Below are 23,902 nucleotides of genomic sequence, written 5' to 3'. Positions count from 1 at the left end.
GGCAGACTGTTCCCAGGCTCAGCGGTCTCAGAAAGGGGCGGGGTGCATGCCTTTACCCTCAGCTCTGAGGACTCGCAGCGAGCAGGGCTTTGTGATTGACAGCTCTGGTCTTGCTTCTAGATTGGATGACCTGGCTGATTAAAAATGCAGCATGTGGACGATAGGGTCAGAGGAGCTGGAGCCTGCACGACTGGTGATAAAAGCAACCGTGGCGCCACTTCTTGGTCACTATCTCCACCTGTCCATCTGCCCAGCCTTTGGCAGCACTCGGGAAGGGGAGCATTACCCAACCACTGCTGATGATACCCAGATGATGGGTAGATAACAAGGACACGCTGGCCCAGCAAAGCTCCTTTGGTCCAACTGACAGCGCTCGGGGAATCCTCAGCTTGCGACATTAGCTGTCATTGAGCAGAGAGAGTGGCGGCTGTGTGTCTGAGAGCGCTCTAATGAATGAGCCCAGATTTCATAAGGAAAGGTGTGAGGGTTTTATTCAAAGCTGCAGGAAGGTGCAGCTCGTGACCTTTACAACTTACACACTGCATTTATTAGGCATAATCTTTCATTGTATTGTTGGAACAAGCGAGCAGAATATACCCAAATGCATCTGGGATTCTATAGCTGTCTTCAGAGTATACTAAATAAATAAGTTAATAAACTTTTAATTTGTATAGAAAAGGGCCACATACAGAATACATTTTTACTATACTGTAGATCAACCAATGGAAAAAATGCAGAAATAATGAAATAATTGATTAGTTTTTTATTTATGTAAATATTTATGTTTACATATTTTTTATTAACATTAATACTATATATATATATATATATATATATATATATATATATATACGTGTATGTATGTATGTATATATATATATATATATGTGTGTGTGTGTGTGTGTGTGTATATATATATATATATATATATGTGTGTTTATGTATGTTATGTTATGCATAAAAAGTGGCCATACACATCATTCATTAAAATTAAAATAATTATGAATTAATTGATTAATAAAAAATGTGTACATAACTAAATATCTAAATACATATTTACAAATTTACAAATTTTCACTTTTTCTCTTTTTTATATAGTTATGGAAATACTTATAAATATTTGTTTATTTATTGTTATTAGCACAATTGTAATTAGTATATTAATTTATCTGTTTGTTTATCAATTCATTAAGTTGTTTAAAATGATAAGTGTTAATTTTTTCGAGGTAGAGTGGGGAAAATAACTACAGTAAAAGCATCAATGTTAACAAAACCTCGTCTGGCTTCTTTTTCCAGGTATCAGTATGCACACCGTTATGCATCTGAACAAACATTATTTAACAGAAAGCTCACTTGTACATGGTTTGTGTGTTGGTGGCCAAAGCAAATTTGTAACCAGGCTGTGACTGTGATTCTGCAGGTTTATGCGGTCAGGGTCTGTTTCCTGTCCTTATTCTGTTGCTCACACTCTAACTCACAACAGATAAACTGCTCTTAACCGTCCAGGAGCCCTCGACCTCTTAAGCCCGGCCATTATGAACCCACTGTAATGTGATCTACAGAGCTTGCTACTGTTCTTATGCTTCAATTATTTATTAGTCAACACTTATTGTCCCCCTGGGCTTTAGAAAGGGTGGAGGAGGAAGGCCAGAGCTTGATTGTGTTTAAGAGGTAACATGCTCTGGCTCTGTTCTGACCCATCAGAGGTCGGTAAGTCACTCTACGATTTATATCCGCATAATGCAGCTTGCTGGGATAGCGGAGAGCGTGCTTTGTAAGTGGCTAGTGTTACTGTGATTGAGTGGGATGGATAGCGAGCAGATTTCCCCTTCAAGTGGAGGTGTCGGTGTATCTGTTACTCGCACAGTAGTGACTGCGGCAGGAACACCTCATCCGGTGTGTCTGAACACCTGGTGTGTGAGCACTTATGTCTGCAAGACAGATAGAGAGAAGAAGAGGCAACAGGAGCGACGGGCTCCTTGTGTCCTCCAGATGAGGACTTGACATCTTTATTATTCTCTGATGTATTATGTACATTGGTAACAAAGGCATGTGTTTGCCTGGAGGTGGGAAGGGAAACCACTGATTGTGCACATTAGTCTGAATACTTGGCGCCTGCTTAGCGAAGCCTCCAAGTGCTCCAGCTGTCACTGCCCATGCTGTCTTTGCTGCTGAAAGCTCCGCACTCTTTTATATGTCCTGCTCTCGCTCACGTACCAAACTGCACTGTGAACATTTTTGTTGGCTTTCCACAGCCCAAAAATGTTAATTACCAAGTAGGTGTTTAATTGGTGCACTTCTTACGGAGTCTTCATGGAAAGAGCTGAAGATTTTATTACGGTTTACTCTTTATTGTTAGCAAGGTGACCCATTATTATTTTGTGTTGTGTTATGTTATATTATATTAGAGTCTTTAAAAAAAGTGCACTGCATTTTATTTTATTTCATTTTAATATATACGTACTCTGTATTTTTTTTTTAAATAAAACAAAAATATATTTTTTGCTCATAACTAATATAAAATATGTTTTTAGTACATAATTAATAATTATTTTCTCTCTCTGTGCAGTAGCTCCTCCTGGCAGCCCTGGCCCCATTACTCGGCATGAGTCTTATGACAGTCTGGCATCTGATCACAGTGGTCAGGAGGATGAAGAATGGCTCTCACAGGCGAGTCAGAACTCTCAGGCTCCTCCCATGGCCTTCATCTCTGCCTTGGCTTAATATTAACCCTAATAAACAACACTCAAGCTACACACATCATTCAGTTCAGTGAAACACTTAGGGCCCTATTTTAACGATCTGAAACGCAAGTATCAAGCGCAAAGCGCAAGTAACTTTGTGGGCGGGTCTTTGGCGCTGTTGCTATTATGCCGGCGGAATAAATGACTCTTGCGCCCGACGCAAGTTTCAAAGAGGCATGTCTGAAGTAGCTTCATTATTCAGAGGTGTGGTTTGGGCGTAACATGAAATAAACCAATCAGAGCTTCATATATCCTTCCCTTTAAGTAGGACGCGCATATTTCATAGCGGATCGATATTTTAACGGCGGATCTTCCAAGGCGCGCGCCAGGTGCGGTGCAGAGCTGAGGAGACAGATGTTCTCGTCTGGCCATAAAACACAGGTGACATTGTATGGGGATAGGAGAAACACAACCTAATAAGCTTTGGTTTAACAGGCATATAATAATTTTGTAAATGTGTAATCTAGATTAAAATGCCTATTTTTCAAAGAGTCCTGGCCGAGAATTGACAGCATTTACAGATTGAAACAACAGCAAATCAATGATTCCTCTTCGCGTGACAGAATAATATATTTAAAATGCCAATATATTATTCCATTCAAATGGAACTGCGTAGCCTACATAAATGCCATTTTTCCCAATTCGGTTCTTGCAAGTGAAACGAGAGTAAAACAATTATCAGACCAGAGGGAATATTCACAAAACCATTTTTAAAACAACCTAAATAAAAAGGCAACAATCCCAGAATAGTTTTTATAAATATTTCGATAAAAAATAAAATTTCCTTCTAAAATACAAAAATGACCAGGATAAATTATTATACAATTTATAATTAAGAGTTAAAGGCTTACAATCGGATTTAAATCTTAAAGCATCCAGAGAAGAAAGAAGTAGAATTCATACACCACATAACTGTATATAAGTAAAGGCAAGACATAGTAGAAACTTCTCTTTCTTACATTTCATGTTTCTAAAATAAAACCCAAGCTTTATTTCATTTTTTTTCTTTAAATGAGTTATGTGAGACTCAAAAGATAATTTATCATCGATAATGATGCCAAGATAATTAAATTATTTTACTAACTTAATCACATTGCCTTGTGAAGTCTGGAGAGGAATGCACGCACACACGCTACACTATGGCCATTGCGCGCTTAAAATAGCATCTGATAACATGCCCATTGCGCCATTGACTTTAGACCAGGTTTTTTTTGGTTAGTTGCGCAAACGTTTTATTGAACTGCAAGATAGCATCAGGGACTGTTTGCGCCGGATCACACCTTCTTTTTTGCGCCGACCCGCCCAGGGAGCGCAAGTTCAATCTGTAGTTTGACAACGTGCGTCTGTGGAGGGAAAAGTCCGCTTTGCGCCGGTGCAAAATAGGAATGCTACTTGCGTCAGTGTACAAAGTCAATTGCGCTGGGTGCAAGATAGGGCCCTTACACTTAATTCATCAGAGTTGTTGGTATAAGTCATACATAATTTCTTGTGTCATTATCAGCTGTGCTCACCCAACATGGATCTTATTGCATTATTTTTTTTTCTCCAGTTTTTGTTATCCAAACTATTATGCATGATTGCCTGATTTATTAGAAAACACACTTTATTTATTTATGAAAGTAATTGATGTTTTGAATTAGATTTTTTTTATTTTTATTTTGACTTAATCATTTATTGTTCATCTTTTATTTTTGGGATTTTGTCATTTTAATTCGATTTGTTTTTCATATTTCATATAAAGTTGTTATATTTTATTTCAACTTTATTTCAGTAAATGTAGTTTTAAAAGGTTTAATTGATCAATAATGCCACTATTTATTTATTTAGATGTATACAGTGGGATCCAAAAGTGTATGAACATTAGTCAAAATAGTTTTTGTTATTTTAAAGTACAAATGGTGTTATCAGCATAATAATTTATTATATAAAAAAAAGTCGCTTGGGTATATTTTGAACAATAGCCAAAAAAAAAAAAACATTGCAGGGGTCAAAATTATAGATTTTTCTTTAATGCCAAAAATCATTAGGATATTAAGTAAAGATCATGTTCCATGAAGATATTTAGTAAATTTCCTAGCTTAAATTTATATATAATTTTTTTTTTATTGGTAATATGCATTCTTAAGAACTTCACTTGGATCACTTTAAAGACAGTTTACTCTTTTTTTTTTTTCTTTTTTTTTTTTGCATCCTCAGATTCCAGTTTTCAAATAGTTGTATCTTCGCCAAATATTGTCCGATCCTAATACACCATACATCAATGGAAGGCTTATTTATTCAGCTTTTAGATAATGTATAAATCTCAATTTCTGAAAAATTGACACTTAAGACTGGTTTTGTGGTCACAAATTATTCACAATCTCAAAACTTTATTTATTTCCCATTTTAAATTAGGTTCTTAACCCCAGATTTACAATCTGTTATCAGACTTTTGTACATTTTATGATGTAATACTCTAGTTAAGCAGATGCAACAGGTCCAGCATGTGTGTGGCAGTTTTTGTGTGGCCTGACCGGCCCCAGCCAAAGATCTTAAATCTTAAGGTTGGTAATGCACCATCATTAGCGACAGCATACATCCCCATCACATCCTGCCTGCCTAATGACACCATTAACACTTGCAGTGACAGCTATTGGCTAAACACAGCCTAAACCCTGTTGATGGCTCTATTTATATGCTTTATATATGATTGTAATTAGTCTGCTTGTCTGTTGTGCATTATGGCAACATAGCATAAAAAGCACAGTCCTCTGTGAGTGCTGTGGCAGCAGGCTGTGTGTAATAAGTGCTGTCAGTGTGGGGCAGCCCCAATATGGCGGGCTCAAGGCGAAGTGTGGAGAGAGTGTAGAGGGGGGCAACATCTGGCCATGGTCCTCACGAAAGCAGAAGAAAAGCTAGCCCCGCATCTGTTTCTCTCATAGCTGTGTGACATCGTTGGTGTTAACTACAGAGTAAAAAAAACACACACATACCACTGGCCTCATTTGCACAGATGTGACAGGAAGAGGACAGAAGAGTTGACCCCACACCATGCTCTTTCAGAAGAGATGGAGAACTGAAGAGGAGTGAGAGATGCTGGCTGGATGGACGGTCTACTCCTCCACTCCTCCCTCTCTCTTGCTTTATGATGTTTATGTCTTTCTGTGTCTATGTTAATGAGGTCCACTGGGGAGAAAGAGTGGCGTCTGTCTAACCTCGCTTCCTTTCCCCAGATTTAAAACTGCTGGTCAAAATCTTATTGAATGTTATTATAAATATGAAATATTGTTATATAATGTTATTAATTATGTGTTTCAGCTTCAGCTAGTGTTTTTCAGTTAAGTTTCATGTATGAGATTTAAAAGATGTGCTAAATAAAACAACGCTTTTATCACTTAATTTTAATAGTCATAAGAAATGTAGAAATGCAGATCATATTTTATATTTTAAGAAAAAATATATAATAATAATTATACATTGACCCCCAGTAATAATATGAAATAGTTATTAATTGTATTATTATTATTTTATTTTAATTATATATATCTACCAATATGAAAACGAATGTTTTGCATTGGGAACTGTGATTAAAAAAAAAACAGTTTACTGTTGATGTAACTGATGTTGTGTGAGCAGAGAAAATAATCAAATAAAATAAAAATGATTATTAAAAACCTGATGCATAGAATAAAGTCTTGTTTGATTCACCTGAATATTGTGCATTTGAAAATATATTACTTTGCTTAAGTTCAGACTGTTGCTAAAGCTGTTTAATTGCTCATCTCTACAGGTGGAAATTGTGACCCACACCGGCCCTCACAGGAGACTCTGGATGGGCCCTCAGTTTCAGTTTAAGACCATCCATCCATCGGGTCAGACCACTGTTATCTCCTCCAGTTCCTCTGTACTACAGTCACAGGGGCCCAGCGACACCCAGCAGCCTCTTCTTGATTTCGACACAGACGACCTGGACCTGGACCTGCACAGCCTCAGGTGCAGACACTAAACACACATTCACACACAATGCTGCTCACATTACCAGCTGCAATCATCAACACCCAGTTCACAATATGACAGCATCGACTCATGTTACTAACCACAGAAATTCACTAAATATACATATTGACCATCTCTAGCCAGCACTTGTACAGTACAAACACTGCTATCTCTCTGTTCATCTGTCATTAGTTTTATTTTTTTGTCTGTCTATTGTTCATTCTCTCTGTCTGTCTGTCTATTGTTCATTCTCTCTGTCTTTCTGTCTGTTTGTCTATTGTTCATTCTCTGTCTGTCTGTCGTTTTTTCTGTCTATCTGTCATTATCTATCCATCTATCTTTCTGTCTGCTGTTCTATCCTTTTATCTTTCTATAATTTCAGAATTTGGTGGTGTTTTTACAGCAATTATTGAGATATGTTTAAGATTTAAATGCTGTATTAATTAATCAGCACACTATGTTATTCATTCGATTAAATTTAAGTGATTTACTGAACCTCTTAATTCACACTTCTATTTCTATTTCACATTTCTAACTGTCGTCACCCACGCTTTTGTGGCTAATGTGTAGGAGTCTAATTCATAATTTTTGAGTATCTCTTGTCCTCATGTTGCAGAATCCAGCCGGTGCGTTCAGAACCCGTTAGCATGCCTGGCTCGTCTCGCCTGGTGGCCGACCGTAGAGGCCAGTCTACAGTCATAGATACCGGCTCAGGTAAGACCACTGGCTGCTCTTATGTTTTTTTTTCAACAGAATATGAAGCATTTGGATAAATTGGATTACAAAAAACAGTTACCAGTATGATGAATCCGCAAGAATCCTATTTAGCTTGACTCAACTTTCTTAGGACACTTTATGCATTTAAACTTCACGGTATGTTACACAGAAATGGATACGACCTGGCTGAAAAGCTATCAACAGTCTTCTTTTGGTAAATAGGCTTATTGTGACCTTTGTGTTAGACTAGAGGGATGTTGTTTGAAGGGATTGTGATTCCTTTCATGTACCTGTAATGTTAAGATAATCCAATCAACAAAGATCTGGTCAGGCTTGTACTTTTAAAAGGTTTCTCTCCATTTCGAACCTCCTTATGTGTAGATATATACGGTCTAAACAAAACAAAGAGAGAAAATCACTTTCAGAGAATTAAAGTACACTGCACTGTTTGCTCTTTTTCAGTCACAAAGTGATATTTTGCTGTGTATGCTTACACATATATATTTGTGCGGCAAAGTCTTTCATGTTTCATTGAAATCAAAGCACCACATTTGGCAAGCTCCGAAATGTGGTTTGTCAGTAGAAGGTAGGTCGTGTTGACTGTTGTGATGTTTAGTGCCTGGCCTGTAGACACACATTAGCTGCATCGCACTGTCAGGAGTTTTCATCTTTGAGATTGCACTGACTCTCTGCGGTTCCTTCAAGCATACCTGATGTTCCTTTGCATCTAGTGACTTCCTTTCAAGAAAACAGTCTCGTCATCATCTCACGTCGCCCCTCCTTTAAACCCTCACCTCTAAAAGAAAGAAAGTAACCATCTTTATCACTCAGCTCCCCTCCCTCTTTTTCTCTCTTCTCCGGCCCGTCTGGAGGAGAGCTGCCGGAGTCGTCTTTATGGGCCGATGCTTATCAGTCTGTGTGATTGCTCAGCTCCCAGGGCTTCAAGCAGTGTGGCGCCGCCTCTTATCAGTGCTCATCGCTTTGTCTTTGTGCCTTCAAAAGACTGCACAGCCCTGTTTATCCCGCAGAGCGCATAGGCACCTCCTCTACCGCAATGTCTCTCTCCAGTCCAGGCTGTCCTGGAGGATCTGATGCTGTCCTGTAGGACAGTGTCTCTGTCTTGTTTTCTGTTTATGCCTGGTTTAGGCTGTCTCACCCATTTGACAACTTTTATGTCTGCTTGCATCGATGTGCATTCTGTTCTAATAACTAGTGAGCCCATGTAGACACTAAGTAGGCATTTTTTTAAGGCAACTTTACTACCTTAAGGCCAGCAATGGTTATCTCAGATGCCCCCAGAATTTTCTCCCGAACTTAGTGTTGACAAAAATGTTGAATAATTAATAATTATCTGACGAAGAAAATAAAGAATTAATAATTAGTCATCAATTAATTTGAATATTAATTTTATATTTTTATTTGTATTTATAACAAAAGTATTTTATTCATTTTTTATTATAAAATGTTTAACTAAGAAACATGTGGACGTGTTTTCTTTAAGAAATTCAGTTATTTACAAATTTCTCGAATAAAATAAAATGCATTAATTAAAATATTTTATTTCATTTTTATTATTAGAACTTTTAGTCTGGAATAAACAAAATTATCAACATCTTGCAACACAGCACACACAATGTACATAAAATATACTTTTTTCTTTAAAATGGTGTATTTTTGGCATTTTTATTTTATTAAAAAAATGTAATATATATATATATATATATATATATATATATATATATATATATATATATATATATATATATATATATATATATATATATATATATATATTAATTAGTGGTGGCACGGTTCGCTGAAAAAAAAACGAACCGTTCGGTTCACCTCACACGGTTCGGCACGCGCTGGGACCACGGTTCAACTTAAATCTACCAAAGCATCTGTGTAATATATGGTTTGCTATAAATATCACGTAAAACATACTGGGTTCAACTAATATATGTTTATGTTGATGGATGCGCATTCTGGATTCCCAGACATTACAACAATAGCGATGAAAAAAGAAAAAGAAACCCTGGACAAATCATTCACTCTTGATCAATGTTAATGACTTATGCTGGAATATGAGCAGTCCTTTCGCCATCAGCCGGTTGCTGACAGCGCGCGCGCACAGATGAGACCTGAACAGCACACGTTAATATGTATTTAAGCTTTGTCAGTTTAAACATATAAGAACCAAAGGACGCGAGCTCGCGCGCACAGTGAGAAGATTTGTGAATGCGCACACCCGAAGCGCGCAAACCCGCGCCTCAGAATGTGCACAAATATTAAGCTCTCTCTGAAGTATTGTGTTTAAATGGACAAATTCACACAAAAATTATGTCAAAATGCCCGTTTTGGTAAGTATCCTACAGCAGACATAGCCAGCTGAACGTAGGCCATTGGATCAGTGCATTTTCTTAAAGTGACAGTCTTTATATTAATAGAACAGCAACAACAAAGAAATCACTCACTGCTCTTAACTAAAAAGCTTTTATAACTTTAATAAAGAATAATGTTTAATTTATACAGTCCAATATGCAATGCTGTTTTACATTTGATACATTTGATTTTCAATTTCTGTACCTAAAAACTTATGCTAGACCTGCCTAAAAAAAAAACCTGAAAATTAGTGATGCACCGAAATGAAAATTCTGCGCCGAAACCGAAAATTTAGGATGCACTTGGCCGAAAACCGAAACTGAAGCCGAAAATGGCTTCTTTTAAAAACGTATATATATATATTGCTTGGATTTAATGGATCTGAATGGAAAAATCACAATATAATAATCAAACTTTTATTAACAGTTACATAACAAAACATAAAATATTTTTTACAATAAATATAAATAATAATTATTCTTCAAGTTTTATGTTCCATCAAATAAAATTGTTTTTTAAAAATTGTGCAAAAAAATCCACAATTTTGGAGATTTTTGCAGAACAAATGTTACGTATTGCAACTTTGGTGTCCTCTCGTATAGGGCTGTCACTTTTGTGAAAAAAAAATCCTGTTCGTTTTTTGAGACATAGGCAAAGTGTTCATTGAATCGTTAGTAAATTGCCTATATTTGGTGTTGATCCGTTTTTCAACGCCAAATATAGGCAAATCCACCGACAACTAAACAGGCATTAGGGCGAACGTAAAGAGGGCGCTTGAGATGCGCACAAGTCAGCAATGTGGACTGCCATATAACATCAATGAAAAACATTACTGAAGGCTACATTGATATTATGCACTAATAGGCTCTCTGTGTGTGTGTGTGTGTGTGTGTGTGTGTGTGTGTGTGTGTGTGTGTGTCAGAACCTGCAGTTGCTGTGTGACGCGCGTTCGCTGCGAGCGTATAGTGACGAGCTGGACGCGCTCCGAGAGAAGGCCGTTAAAATCGATTCCCTGTTTTCGTTTTCGAAACTTGTGTTGGTTGGTCCGATCGATTGTGCAGCTTTTGTGACAAGCTTTTTTTGATTGTGACAGCCCTTTGACATGTCTTTGATAGGCAGACGCGTGATAACAGCTCGACTGTGAGTGAAACCTAAGCGCTTGCTCACGGATGGGAGGGGCGGGTGACATTCATTTTCGGTTTACGTTTTCGGCTGTTTTTTTTTAATTTCGGGCCGAAACCGATAATGCCATTTCGGCCGAAATTTTTCGGCGGCCGAAATTTCGGTGCACCCCTACTGAAAATCACTGTTTATTGTTTGTATCTTTACTCTATTTATTTGTGTTGTTGCTAGTAGTTGGATAGAATATTCTTCTTCTTTTTTTTTATTAGAAAGTATAGTTTTTCCATAAGCATAGCACATACCGAACTGTACCGAAAACCGTGACTCTAAAACCGTGAAACAAACCGAACCGTGAAAAAGTTGAACCGTGCCACCCCTAATTTAAATATATTAAATATTTAAATGAACATAATATTTAGAAGGAAGGAAAAAAATGTGTTTTGGTGTTTTCTCTTTTGACAAATTTATAAAATAAAATAAATGCATTAATTAAAACCATAATATATATATATATATATATATATATATATATATATATAATAAATATATATATATATATATATATATATATATATATATATATATATATATATATATATATATATATATATAATATAACTCTTTTTTTATATAATAAAGTTTACACATTTATTTAATTATAATTAAAATAAGTAATTTAAAAAAAAGTCAACTTATACCTTGACCAGAAGTCACATTCTAAGTCAGCATTACATGTATCCCGTGTGGAGAAGTCAGTCCCAGAATGCATTGAGACAGTCCTGCTGTGATCAAGTGTTGATTTGTATAAAAAGTTTTGATTCATTAAATACTTGAAAGATGTAATTAAATCATGTTTTAAATATAATAATTAAATTAGTTTGATTATGATGAATATATGAATATACACAAATTCTTGAATATGCTATGTGTCTTTGTGTATGCTTAAAGCTTTATTTGACCATATGTAGACGGCAAAGCAGCCCACTAGGTTTTGCAACAGATCTGTGGTCTTTACATTGTAAAGTAAGTGCTTCAGAAAGATCACATGAAGATATCACAGCCTCCTGGCTGTTGTATATTAATGTTACTGTGCTGTGTGTGTTTATGTGGTGTCCTTTGTGTGATATACCACCCCTAAGGGAGCTAGCTCCATGTGGCCATTTCTGCCGGATGTGTGTTCTGACATTAAACCCATCATAAGCAGCGCCCGTCTGCTTGACACAGCATATCAGGAAAAAGGAAAAAACTCACAGCCACTGTCTCAGCTTCCCCAAATCAATTGGAGATGCAGCCAGCATTATCGATACTCATATCTGGTCCCTGGAGCGTCACCCTGGCACTGCTAGACTACACAGCGCATTGTGCGAGAGAAGACAGGAGGCACTTTATCTATTTGAACCATGAAGGGTGAAGGAATACAAGTCTCTTTTGATTGTATTTTGTTATGACTCAGTAGCAGAAACACCCCGTCATTTGTTCGGCGAGAGCACTTTTCCTTCCTGGCCCGGTTGTTATGTGTGTGGCATGGCGGGGTGGCAGGGGCCTGTCGGAGATCAGAAGATGAGCGGGCGACAGTGCACGAAAGATGCTGGTGTGTTGTGAGTTGGCTGTCGCGTTCTGGAAGAAAATTGACTGATAGCTGCAAGTGTGTCTTGTGTTGTGTCAGGGGCGATGACACGTGTTTTGTTGGTACTCATCTGTTTGAGTATACAGTATATTGTTGTTATTGTGGGGTACGGATTTAAAGTGCCGAATGAGTACAAATGTAACTACATAGTTTTAACTGTAAACGATATACCATTTATCAGTTAAGCACTATCATACTTTTTCCTTAGTCTAGAATTTACCATTATGCATGTATTTTAGATGCTTAAAATGGTAATTTTTTTTCCTCCAGAACAAATGAATTAATAATAATAAAACATAAAAATATTTAAATTATAGTATATAAAATTCCTATTTTCTACCTTTTCTCTATATTTTGAAATTATAAAATCATTATTATAAAATATCAAATCATCAAGAAATCAGATTTTGTAACAATTTTACACTTTTTTTTTGTGTGTATGAAGTAAGAATAGTCACATACTTTTCTTCAATTTGCTTAGGGTGACCAAACATGTCATTTTCCCAGGAAATGTTCTGGCCAGGATTCTATATTGCCTAAAATATCCATGTTTTGGCTTTGTTTGCGTTCCACAGACCAATTGTTGTATGACAAAGTACCGTGGGAGCTCTAGAGTAGAGGTCTTCACGGGTCCAAAAATTCGTACCCGAACCAGAAAGAGACCCGTAATGTACTACACCGAACTGACCCGGACCCGTCTATTATTTCAAAAGCTGAACCTGGACCCGTGTAGATCCGAGAAATGCCTACCCGGACCCGACCTGGACCCGTCTATAATTTGAAAGCTGGACCCGAACCCGCGGGGAAGACACAGACCCGACTGGACCCGATTGTCACATTTTCCACCTTAAATTGCTATTAGAAGTCAATAAACCTGTTGCGAAAAATACAGCTTTTTGTCTTACCTAATTTAAGGAGCCGTAGTCTCTCTTCGTTGTACCTGACTGCCTGTGATGCATTACAATCCTCCGACAAGAAAGTTATCCATGTTATTCCTCTCGTTATTCCAAGTCCAAGCTTAATCCACTCATTATTTCAGCTTCAAAAGTACATTTGATGTCACGGTGACGAATGACAAATTCAACTGTGCACATGTACATTCTGACTCGAGTTAACTCTCATAATAACTTCGACTGTTTGCCCTTTGAACTATAATAACGATCGCTCGTGCAATGCCATGACCGCTGACGTTATTTATTTGCTATCATCTCTGTGCTCTCTGCTCTGCGTCGAGTCTGAATCTGACCAATAAAACTTGAAGATTAAACGGTTCATTTATATTATTATAAAAATGGGAGAAAATGTAAAGCGCGGTCGAAGTGTCCCTCACTGGTTGCCATAGAAACATGAAACACGCTCAAAATATGCTTTAACGCAATTTGAGCGTCATAGAAAACATTCATGTGACAGTTCACCTCAGATTGTGTTGCTGATTTGAAATATATTAAATATGAGTGTGTCAAGTCTACACGCTTTATTACCGTGCGTGCACTTGCATTAACTGTGCGCTCTGCTTCTGACGGCAGAGAGAGAGAGAGATCGCTTTTTTTGGCTCACACTTTTCTTTCTTAATTTTTCTAAACTTTTCCCGGGTCGACGGGTCTCGGGTGCAATGTGAAGACCTATAAGTATGAAAATGAAACCAAAGCCAAAACCTGGATATTTTAGGCAATATAGAAATCCTGGCCAGGATGTGTCCTGAGAAAATGGCACGTTTGGTCACCCTAAACTTGCTAATAAAATATTTTCCATATGTTGCCACCTAAATATAGCAGTAACTGAATGCATTTGGACTTCATATTTCTGTGCTGGGTGCGATTGAAACGGTGGCCTGTGATTTTAGTCACAAAAATTGAAGGAAGGGGGAAACTTTTAATTGTAAAAATTATATTATGTATTATTTAATTGCTTTCAGTTTGTTATTAGTACCACATATTTACTTAAATCTACATTTGTTGCATTAGTGCATTCATGTCAGTGGTCAGTGCTGATTGCTGTTATCACATTGTGACTGTAAATCTCACCGATACTTATCACCAGCAGTGTGTGCCATGTGTTTTATCTACCACTCTCACACAGCCCTCAACTCAGGTGCGGAGGGAATGTGTGTGTGTGAATGGCAAGACAAAGCCATCTCTGTGTTTTACTGCTCTTCTGTGCTGGTTATGCCTTCGGGCCAGTGGGACAGGCCTGACCGCTCCCAGCATGGCTGAGCGCTCATAGACCGGGCACCTGGACTCTACCTGCATCCAGCAGTAATGGATCCTCACCCATGGTCTGTAATTACCAGGATGGGCATAAAGGTGACTTGTTGTCAGAGATACTGTGCACATTCAAGACCGAAAGATCCTGATCACATTATCTCCCCAAACAATGAGAGGTGTTTTTGAGCTGCCTATAGATTGGGGAGCCGTTCCCATGACCCAGCACTCTCCTTGCCGCCCTTGCCTGTCTCTTTCAATAGCGACTCGCCACCTGCCCCAGGCCCCCTCTCTGCCACACTCACTGACTTCATTCTTCTGCCCCTGACCTGGAAGTCCCCACCACAATACAGAAGCTGCCATGGACGCCTGGCCAGATTGGCTGATCTGACTGTGAAAGATGCCATTCTTATCATCAACCTACTGTCTGAAGATCAGAGGCCCAACGGCCTTATCTCATACTGGCATATCTTTCCCTTTTGTTTCTCTCCTTTTTCTTTCCGTTTTTCCTGATTTCTTTGTAAAGTTCCCTTTTTTTTTCAAGTACTTTGTTGTCTTGACTGTATATATATGATACTGCCACAGCATCAGTAAAAAAACAACAGCAAAACAAGTGACCAAAAGCAAGGTGTCAGTATTTTTTTGTTTTGTTTTTATATTATTTATAAATGTAATTTTAGTTGTATGTAAAACAAGAGTTATTAATGAAATGTATAATTATTAATTAATTAAATATTATTTTTCTTACACAATTTTACAAGAAAGGTAACTTACTATAAAAGTGTTGGTGCTTACCGCGCTTCACTGAGCGTAAATTTAAACTTAATACATCTCAAGATAAATGAAATAAAAAGAAAATCTAAATCAAGTGTTTTGAGGGCTTCAAAATGAACATCTCATGGCTCAATGTCTTATGGACTATCCTCCATTGCGGTCACATGCACCTCGGGTGGCCAACTCCTGTAGTTTGGCCTTCTTGATCTTTGGCCTTGGCTAAACCATCTGGCCACACTCTTTTTAGCAGCAAAATCTTCCAGACTTGACCCCTCTACACTGATTCTTGTCAGATCTTCCACTGTGTCTGAATGAAGGGATGCACATTTAAACATGCAACCTCTGATTTTGTCACAGCATTGAGAAATTAGGTCACACTCTAGAGCCCTGACTTTTTGGTGTATGTGGAGTTCTTGTTTTGCTGAATTCAAGAAAACAAAATGATTTGAGCACATGGTGGATTGTTTTAGTGAACAGTAAAATAAAACCGGTGAAGAGGACAGTCTGAAAATACATTTTGCTATTTTATGTCCTAGTTTTTGTATTATACGTTTTTGTGTCTGTGGATAATAGTTGTTTAGCAGTAGTGGGTTGGTATGATGGGTCAGTTTTCAGCCAACCAGAACATCCTAGCAACCACGAAGCAACATTATAAAGAACACTCAGAGCTCCTCCATACAGTATTTGTGAACTGAGGTCTGTGTGTGTGTGTGTGTGTGTGTGTTTGTAGTGCCAGGGGCGAGAGCAGCTGCTCTTTAAAGCGACTGAATGGACAGCGATGTGTCAGGCATCTGCTGTGTACTCACTCGAAGCTTTCACCTCTGCAGCATTGCAAGCCACTCCAGCACATTCTTACCATCAACATATGAATCCCCTCCTCATCATTCATAGCAATTCTGTTGCAAAATTGTGATATTAGGGTCAGTTCTTTGGAAACTTTCCAACACTTTTGTGTTTGCTTGAAAACTCACTGTGGTCATTGGAGGAGCCGGGTTGTTGTATGTGGGCTTGTTTGAGTGTTTTGGGGCATAATTGAGCACATCTGGTTGAGTGGGGTTAGATGTTGGAGTGCGATGAGGTGACAGGAAGGACATGTGCAGGCGTTGGCACTCCATGTGCTGTTAAGATCCTTGCAGTCATCATGATGGCAAACAGCAGTGGGCGAGTTGTAGACCCTAAGGATTCTAAGGATTTGGTCACAAGGATCGACTATAGTTAACCATTCATTTTTCTAGATTTTTACAAAATGTATTTTTAATCAAAGTTATTTTTATTTTTTTAGGTACAGTGCTGTGCTTTAGAACTGTAAAACCCTTTTGGAAAAGTTACAACTTTAAATTAAGAATGCACAGCATTCTTTTATTTCTGTACAATATCAGTTATCTTCCAATATAAGAGATTTTATTATCGTTATTGTTTATCAAAATCATTCACTACTGGATATTTTTCAGCAGATAAGTAATGTTAAATTTTAATATTTTTTACTGTCATATAAAGCTAACTTAAAGTTTATTTTTAAAAACACTAATTTAGTAACACTTAATCTTTAGAAAATCTCAAAATTAATATCCTTTTTTTTACACTGTACATTATAATGTTGGTATATTGTTTTAGTTTATTTAGACATTTTATTTTATTAAATTTCATTTTATTTATTTTATTTGATGCTAGAAAAAATGAATATGCATTTTTCACATAGTACATTTATAATGTTGTGATGCCTAAATTCACTTATTTTTTTAATGTATTAACAAAATTGATTTTAGCTTTTAAGTGTTTTTTTTAATCATTATTTAGACAATTTATTTTATTTTATATTTCATAAACTGGTTATCAGCCATAGCAATACAATCATAATCGACCCATCTGTATCCTCCATAATTTTTATGTGTGTGCATCCCTAATTTGACAGCCTTTGGCTGTTGCATATAGTGTCTTGCTCCATTTTACACAATATTACAATTTTTTAAAATACTGTTACAAAATGCTAAATTGTGTCTTATTCCCTATAACTGCACCATAAGAATCGTGTCTGTTAAGGGTCAGGTGCACTGAATTATTGATTATTCAGATTATTGATTATTCAAGGCTTCCTAAAGATTATTCAGATAGTTGTTCAGTCACCTAGCCAACTAGTCAATTGAAAATTTAGTTTTGCACATCACTAGTAGATTCGCACATACTCGTCTCATGCTGCTGAAATGCCCCCCATTCCTCTCTCAGCAGTTAGGTCTCATCCTGTGAAAGTGCATACTTGCTTCAGGCACAGTGTGTTCTGTCTATCTTCCCCACTGTGTATTTTTGTTGTTATGTGTGTGCGTGTGCCTGTCTGTATGCTCCTGACTGCCGCAGAAAAGCACAGCTCTTAGTTTGGGCCCGCTGTCCCAGCCTGCCACATCCGTGCGTACAAGAAAACTCTGATGGGGGTGACAGAGTGACGGGCCCCCTCCAAGGTGGGGCCACAATTAAAAGCTAAGAACAAAAGCTCTCTGCACCGTAGTGTGCCTTGGCGACTCAACATATGCCCGCCGCTCCCAGCACAGCCCTCCAGACGCTAATGGAGTCTGACAGCGTCTCCGCACGAGGCGGCATTATCTTCCCCAGCATGCACTCTCACTCCATAATGTATTGATCGGGCAGCTGCGATGGTATTTTTTACACCTCAGAGTCGGCGCCTGATGTACGCTGCTTCATTGAGTCATTACGGCGAGCGGAGAGTGGCATGTAGAAAGAGCTGTTAAAAATGAATAGAGGATGAAAAATGAGAAAGCATTCCATCAAACCCCGCCTCTTCCTCGCCGCTCGGGAGACAGCAAGTCTGTTGCATTTGTTTTGTGTCTTTTCGATTGTCGTGTGAGCGAGTGTGTGTCACAGTTAATGTTTGTTTTTTAGAGTGGTGCTGTTGAATACTTGGTTGGCAGACATTCAAAGCTGTTACTTTTCGGTAACTGCACACATATGAAGTTTCGCCTCTATTGACCGCATTACAGTTCCATATTATTTGTGTGTGTGTGTTTGTTTTAAACGAAGCAACTAGTGTAATCTGATTCCCAAACAAATCATTCTAATGAGTTGGTTATTTTTAGTGAATCAAATGCATCCGGAGAGTCTTGAATAAATTATTTTTATAAGTTGGTTCTTTTTAGTGAATCAATCACTGAAACGTTGCATTTCTCCTTAGTGTAATAATCAGATTTATTTTCTTAGATCTAGTTTGTCTTTAAATGTATAAATCTTAAATGTATTTATAAACTTATCTTATTGTTTGGCAATGAAATTTGTTTTTAAAGTAATACTTAAAAGTATAAAAAAAAATTTAATGGAGCTATTAAGGAAGTGAAAGTTGAAATTGCCAGAATCATACAGTGTATTTTTATTTTTCATTTTTGTTGCCTGTAGTCAATAGTTCCTTGTATGTTTTTCACTTTACATGATGATAATTTAATTATGTTTTGTATTATTATTTTGTAGTCTCTATAATAGAATGGATGGTTTTAGTGGCCTCCCAATGGCTGATCTGATAGTGACCTCATTCTGATCCTTTTGAGTGGGCATGTTCTTTCCGTGTGTGTGGAATGAGCTGCTGTTGAAGGATGACTGAAGAGCTGTTGACAGATGTGAGAGATGAGTTCCTCTTCTGGAGGTGAGGTAATGTGACATGGTCAGAATCTCCAGGACAGCCCCTCCTCTCTCCAGGTGTGGAGGTGAGGTGCTGCGGGTCATTTCCTGTGCAGATGAGTTTCAGTGTGGGAAGATGATCTGAGCTCACCTGCCCACAGAGCTATCCTTTGTTTATTCATTTAGTGCCGCAGATTAACCCCGGCTGGTGGGCCATTCTGGAAACGGTATCCTGGTGAATGCGTGGAGGTGAGTAGCCTCTGCTTCTCTCTCTCCTCACCTGGAAATAAACGTCTGGTCACTTATGCCTGTGTGTTTCAAATCAGTCAGGAACGCCTGAAATGTCTGGGCTAGATTCCACCATAGCTTCTTCTAAATGAAGCCGAAGAGAGATGCAGTGCTGAGCACTCATGCATGCTCATTTACTACAACTGCAAAACATTCACAATTTTACACAAAATTGAAAATTCTGTCATCATTTTCTCACCCTTATGTTGTTCTGAACTTGGTTGAGAAGAATGAGAAATTGTACAGGGTGCTCTTTTGGTGCCCTGCAATTACAATGAATAAACACTGGACTTTCATGCAGAAGCACCATTAGAGTATCGTTTAAGTGCTTCAACTGTATTGTACATACTGTACATGACTCGTGCACTATATTCTAAATCTTCCGAAGCCATATAGTTGTTTTGCTGAAATTTATTTGCTTTTTTTATAATGAATTTGAGCATAGCATTCGGTCACATTCATTAGAGTTAATGGGATAAGTACAGATGTCTAGTTTGTGAACATATTTGTATTAATGTAGATCTTTTCAATTAATTATTTGATTCAGTTCTCAAAACCTGTCTGAATGATTTGTTCACAGATTCACAGGACTCAATAATCAGGTCATAGCCTTTAACCGCTAGATTATCAATTAATAATAGAAGACTCAGAATAGATTGGCAAAGTCGTATGAACAACTTTTTTTTTATCCTCTTTGAAGCTTGAATGCCTCAGCCCACATTCAATTTAATTGCACTGAAAATAGCAACTAGGACATTATTCAAAATATCTCCTAGAAAAGTCATACGAGTTTGAAACAACATGAGGATGAGTAAATATCTTTTTTTTATTATTATTATTATTATTTTGGACTGAGCTAATTCTTTAATTTATCATTCTCCATTTCTCTTGTTTTTCCTCCATCATCCATTCTTTCTTAATCTCACTGAGCTGAGGTGCACGGGCGTCATCAGCAGAGAAAGTGAGCGAGGCAGAAGTGCACACCTTGCACATTTGATTCACAATCTGTTTTGGCAGGCTAGGCAAGCAGGAGATACGACTCCGGAGCACCAAAAAGGTCTTGACAGTTTTCTTAGTGAGCTTTTTCCCTGTTCTTTTTGTTGTTCCTGTTTTTCCCCCTTAATATAAGAGGATTTATGACATGCATGTATGTCAGTGTATGTTTGTGTAGCTACAGAAGGAAAGCGTGTGAGGTTTGCTGTCCACTGCTGTGTACACTTCAGAAGACCCTGTGCCTCCCTCTCTCTCCCCTTGGGAATGTTATCAGTAGAGCAGGAAGCACAACTTATCACATTCTTGGTGCACACAGCTTCAGAAGTATCCATTAATTTGACGACAAGAGCACAGGACCAGATGTGAAAATCTCGCTTGATTTGAACTTTGCCCAGATCTTATCACAGTAATTTATACCTCATTGTCTCAGTCCAGGGCTGGAAAGCATCATTTCCAGATCATTTTAATGGATTTCTTTCCCCACTCCCTTGTTTCTCGTATCTCCCCCTTGTTTCAGAGGCCTAGAGAATGTGGGTTTGTGTGAAATTATGAAAAATGCTTTCATTAGTATTCCTCCGGCTCACCGAAACAGACCCCGCAAATGGACCGCTCTACCTTCCGTGCCTCCCCATGTAAAACACCATAAAACAGTCTCCAAAACGCGTCCCTCCTTAGGACAAAGGGCTCGTTGCCAGCTACATCCATTGTTGAAAACTGTCTCTGCATGGGGACGTTCACCCAGGGATTCGACAAGAGTCTCTTCAGAGTGATTGACGTCTGGTGCGGTCAAACAAATGTGTTTCCCTCATTAGAGCCACTGCTGTGCGGGTATTTAACCCATTCGGTTACATTGAATTCTGCCAGCCGTAACACAGTCAAATGGGAGCGGAAATGTATTCAGGAGCACCGAACACGCAATGCGGTCTTTCCCAGAAACATGTGTTTCCAATGAACTCCCCAAACTGCTCGCATGTAAGCGGTGGTCAGGCATACGGGATAATTTATTCTGCTCTGGATAGACTTGTCATATTAATTATAGCCCTGGCCAGAAAGGCTGGATGGCAGGTTGGAGTCACCTCAGTTATATTTGGAAGCCTCGAGACAGTGCTGCACGCTTTCTTTTCACCTGAAGAAATAGCTTCGCTTCAACACTCTGCCTGGACTGTGTATGCCACTCCTATACAAACAATGTCTCAACGAAGGTCTCAGGCCACATTAATGCGGACTTGCACAATGCTATAGTGGTCTTGTGCTGTTTCTTACAGGCTCTGGAGAGTCAAGGTGCTGTTTTTGCTTTTGATAAACATCCTGGTTTGAAACGAGGTCAAAGAGGCCAGAGATGCACCTTAATTGTTATCACTAGGGAAAGATAAGCCCTTTAAGCCTGAGCCCATGGGCGGAAAGTGTCTCTCCTTACGCCTCTGTCGCCTCAAACTAGGCTGAGTGCTAAGCGGAACATAATTCAGTAAATTAGTACAAGTAAACACAACACTGAGCCCCAGAGCCAATCAGAAAAAGGAAACATTGCAGGGCCGTGAGCAAAAGATGTCAAAACTGTTGTGAATCAAGCTGCAAGTATGTGTAAATGATTTGGTTTCCGTTCGTACCAGCAAAACGTCGACTCCAATGCACCATCCTGCCCGCAGTGTTCTAGGTTTTAGCTTGGTTTGTTCTTGTGCATCACAGACAGAGATTGAGTGGTCTAGGCATTCTTGTAATGACCCCAAGAAATATTTCCATCGAAGCTTTGTTGTGAATTCTAATAAACACCATGATTTGAATTAACCGGCAAGCATTTTGAGTCATTTTAATAAATTAGCTCCACATGTTCTTCTGGTTTTTCCCCTTCCACCCCCATTCCGTTCATGGAGCACCATAAACACTTGTTTTTGTCTTTGTGTACCACTGTAGGGATGAGTGTATAACACCCAGGAGGTATACTTTGTTAGTGTAATTTTTTGGAGGTTGAACGACATTGAAAAGAAGGTCAGGGAATATGTCTCTTAGTATTTTTTATTTGGTTTGTTTTTTTAGTCCAGGAGTTGGAGACGTTGACATTCAACCTCTGACTTCGCTCAGGCAGCTGGGGCAGGAAAATCAGGATACAATTTGGCACTTATGGAGACTAAACGATTTCCTCCTCCCTGATGATTTCTACTGGGAAATGTGTCCGTGTACTGAAAATTACATCCGGGAAAATGTTTATGTAGGGTGTTTTCTTTTTTTTGCCTCTTTCAAATGAATCAATATTCCTCTAACCTTTTACATGCAGCACAGTGTAGACCTCTCTTTCCTCTCATTAGCCTCCTTTCTTACCATTTTTACACAACTGTGTCACTGCTTTCTTTGCAAATGCCTGTTTAGGAGGTTTGGAGTACTGAAGAAAACTCTTAAAGTATGGCCTTTAAAGAGCACTCCTTACTCAACCTCCCCCCGATCTGTATGTGCTCAGACCCATCATGCCCAGCTGTGGCACCCAAACCCCTCTGTAAATGTAAACAGTGCACCACTTAATTCTTTTATTTTGCCGTCTTGCACCCAATTGGACTCACTTTTAACCCCTCTGGAATTTTAATGTGGTCTGCTGAGAAACCTGAGACCCTTACATAGTGAAATGAAGGTATTTGATGTTGCATGTTGTCCTCCCACCAGTTACACATTAAATGTAATTACTTTTTTCCTCGCTTGACGCCTATATTATGTCTGTTCCACCTAGAGCACCAACAGGCCTCTTTCTCGCATTGTTTTTCTTTCCCCCTCCTCTCCATTCACAATATACCTGCAGTTGTACACATCTACCACAACACGCTATCTGGAAACAAAGAATTTAAGGCCGAACCATGGAACTGTTAAAACCTTTAACAGTGCTGACAGGAAAAATGCTGATAAAGTCTTGTGTGAAAGATTCCTCTCATGTACCTTAGACTGATGTTACCAGTTCTGTCTGTTCTGTCTAAACAAGGCTGCCATTAGGTAATGTGATGTTTAATTTGGGGTTAAGCGGTTGGAGATGCTGGTGCATAGTTTCTCAGATTTCTGATTAATTTGCTATAAATAAGCCCAGAGGGGCCAGAGGTGTTGGGTCAGAATGGCAGAGGAACTGAGAGGGGAGGAAAAGGAGGGATGCTTGAAGAATGAATCCACTTTTTTTTTTTTCTTCTTTAAACAACTCCTACTCACACAACACATTTCCACAAACACCAATTTAAAAGAATACCCCCAAAATTTGCAGTTCAGTTTATTTTTATATTTAACATAGACAATAATCAATGCAACCAATAAATGCTCTGTGTATTACAATTAAGTAAACTATACATACTTATACAAACTGATGAGTGCTTTTATAAACAAGTTATAAACTAGAAAAGCTCTTAATGATTCCTTAAGTATGTATACTTATAAAATCTGAACATTCCATGTATAAACTCTTATGTAAACATCTAGTTTCTTTTGAAAATCTT

General features: G+C 38.2%; 1 protein-coding gene across 11 annotated transcripts in view; it reads left to right on the top strand.

The window, feature by feature from the left end:
- LOC132123611 (BCAS3 microtubule associated cell migration factor-like) overlaps positions 1-23,902 on the top strand; it is a 233,928-nt gene that overhangs the window by 94,932 nt on the left and 115,094 nt on the right. For 10 of the 11 annotated variants that reach the window (XM_059534370.1, XM_059534364.1, XM_059534363.1 and 7 more), the window contains 3 exons: positions 2,570-2,670; positions 6,514-6,716; positions 7,336-7,433. In XM_059534370.1, the coding sequence (XP_059390353.1) occupies positions 2,570-2,670; positions 6,514-6,716; positions 7,336-7,433 (402 nt within the window). The remainder of the gene's footprint in view (positions 1-2,569; positions 2,671-6,513; positions 6,717-7,335; positions 7,434-23,902) is intronic. The other variant, XM_059534368.1, reaches the window with a different exon arrangement.

The sequence above is a fragment of the Carassius carassius genome, chromosome 41 (assembly GCF_963082965.1).
Source record: "Carassius carassius chromosome 41, fCarCar2.1, whole genome shotgun sequence".
NCBI lineage: Eukaryota > Metazoa > Chordata > Actinopteri > Cypriniformes > Cyprinidae > Carassius > Carassius carassius.
Note: the sequence above shows the minus strand (reverse complement) of the source record. Positions and strands in the feature narration are given on the sequence as shown.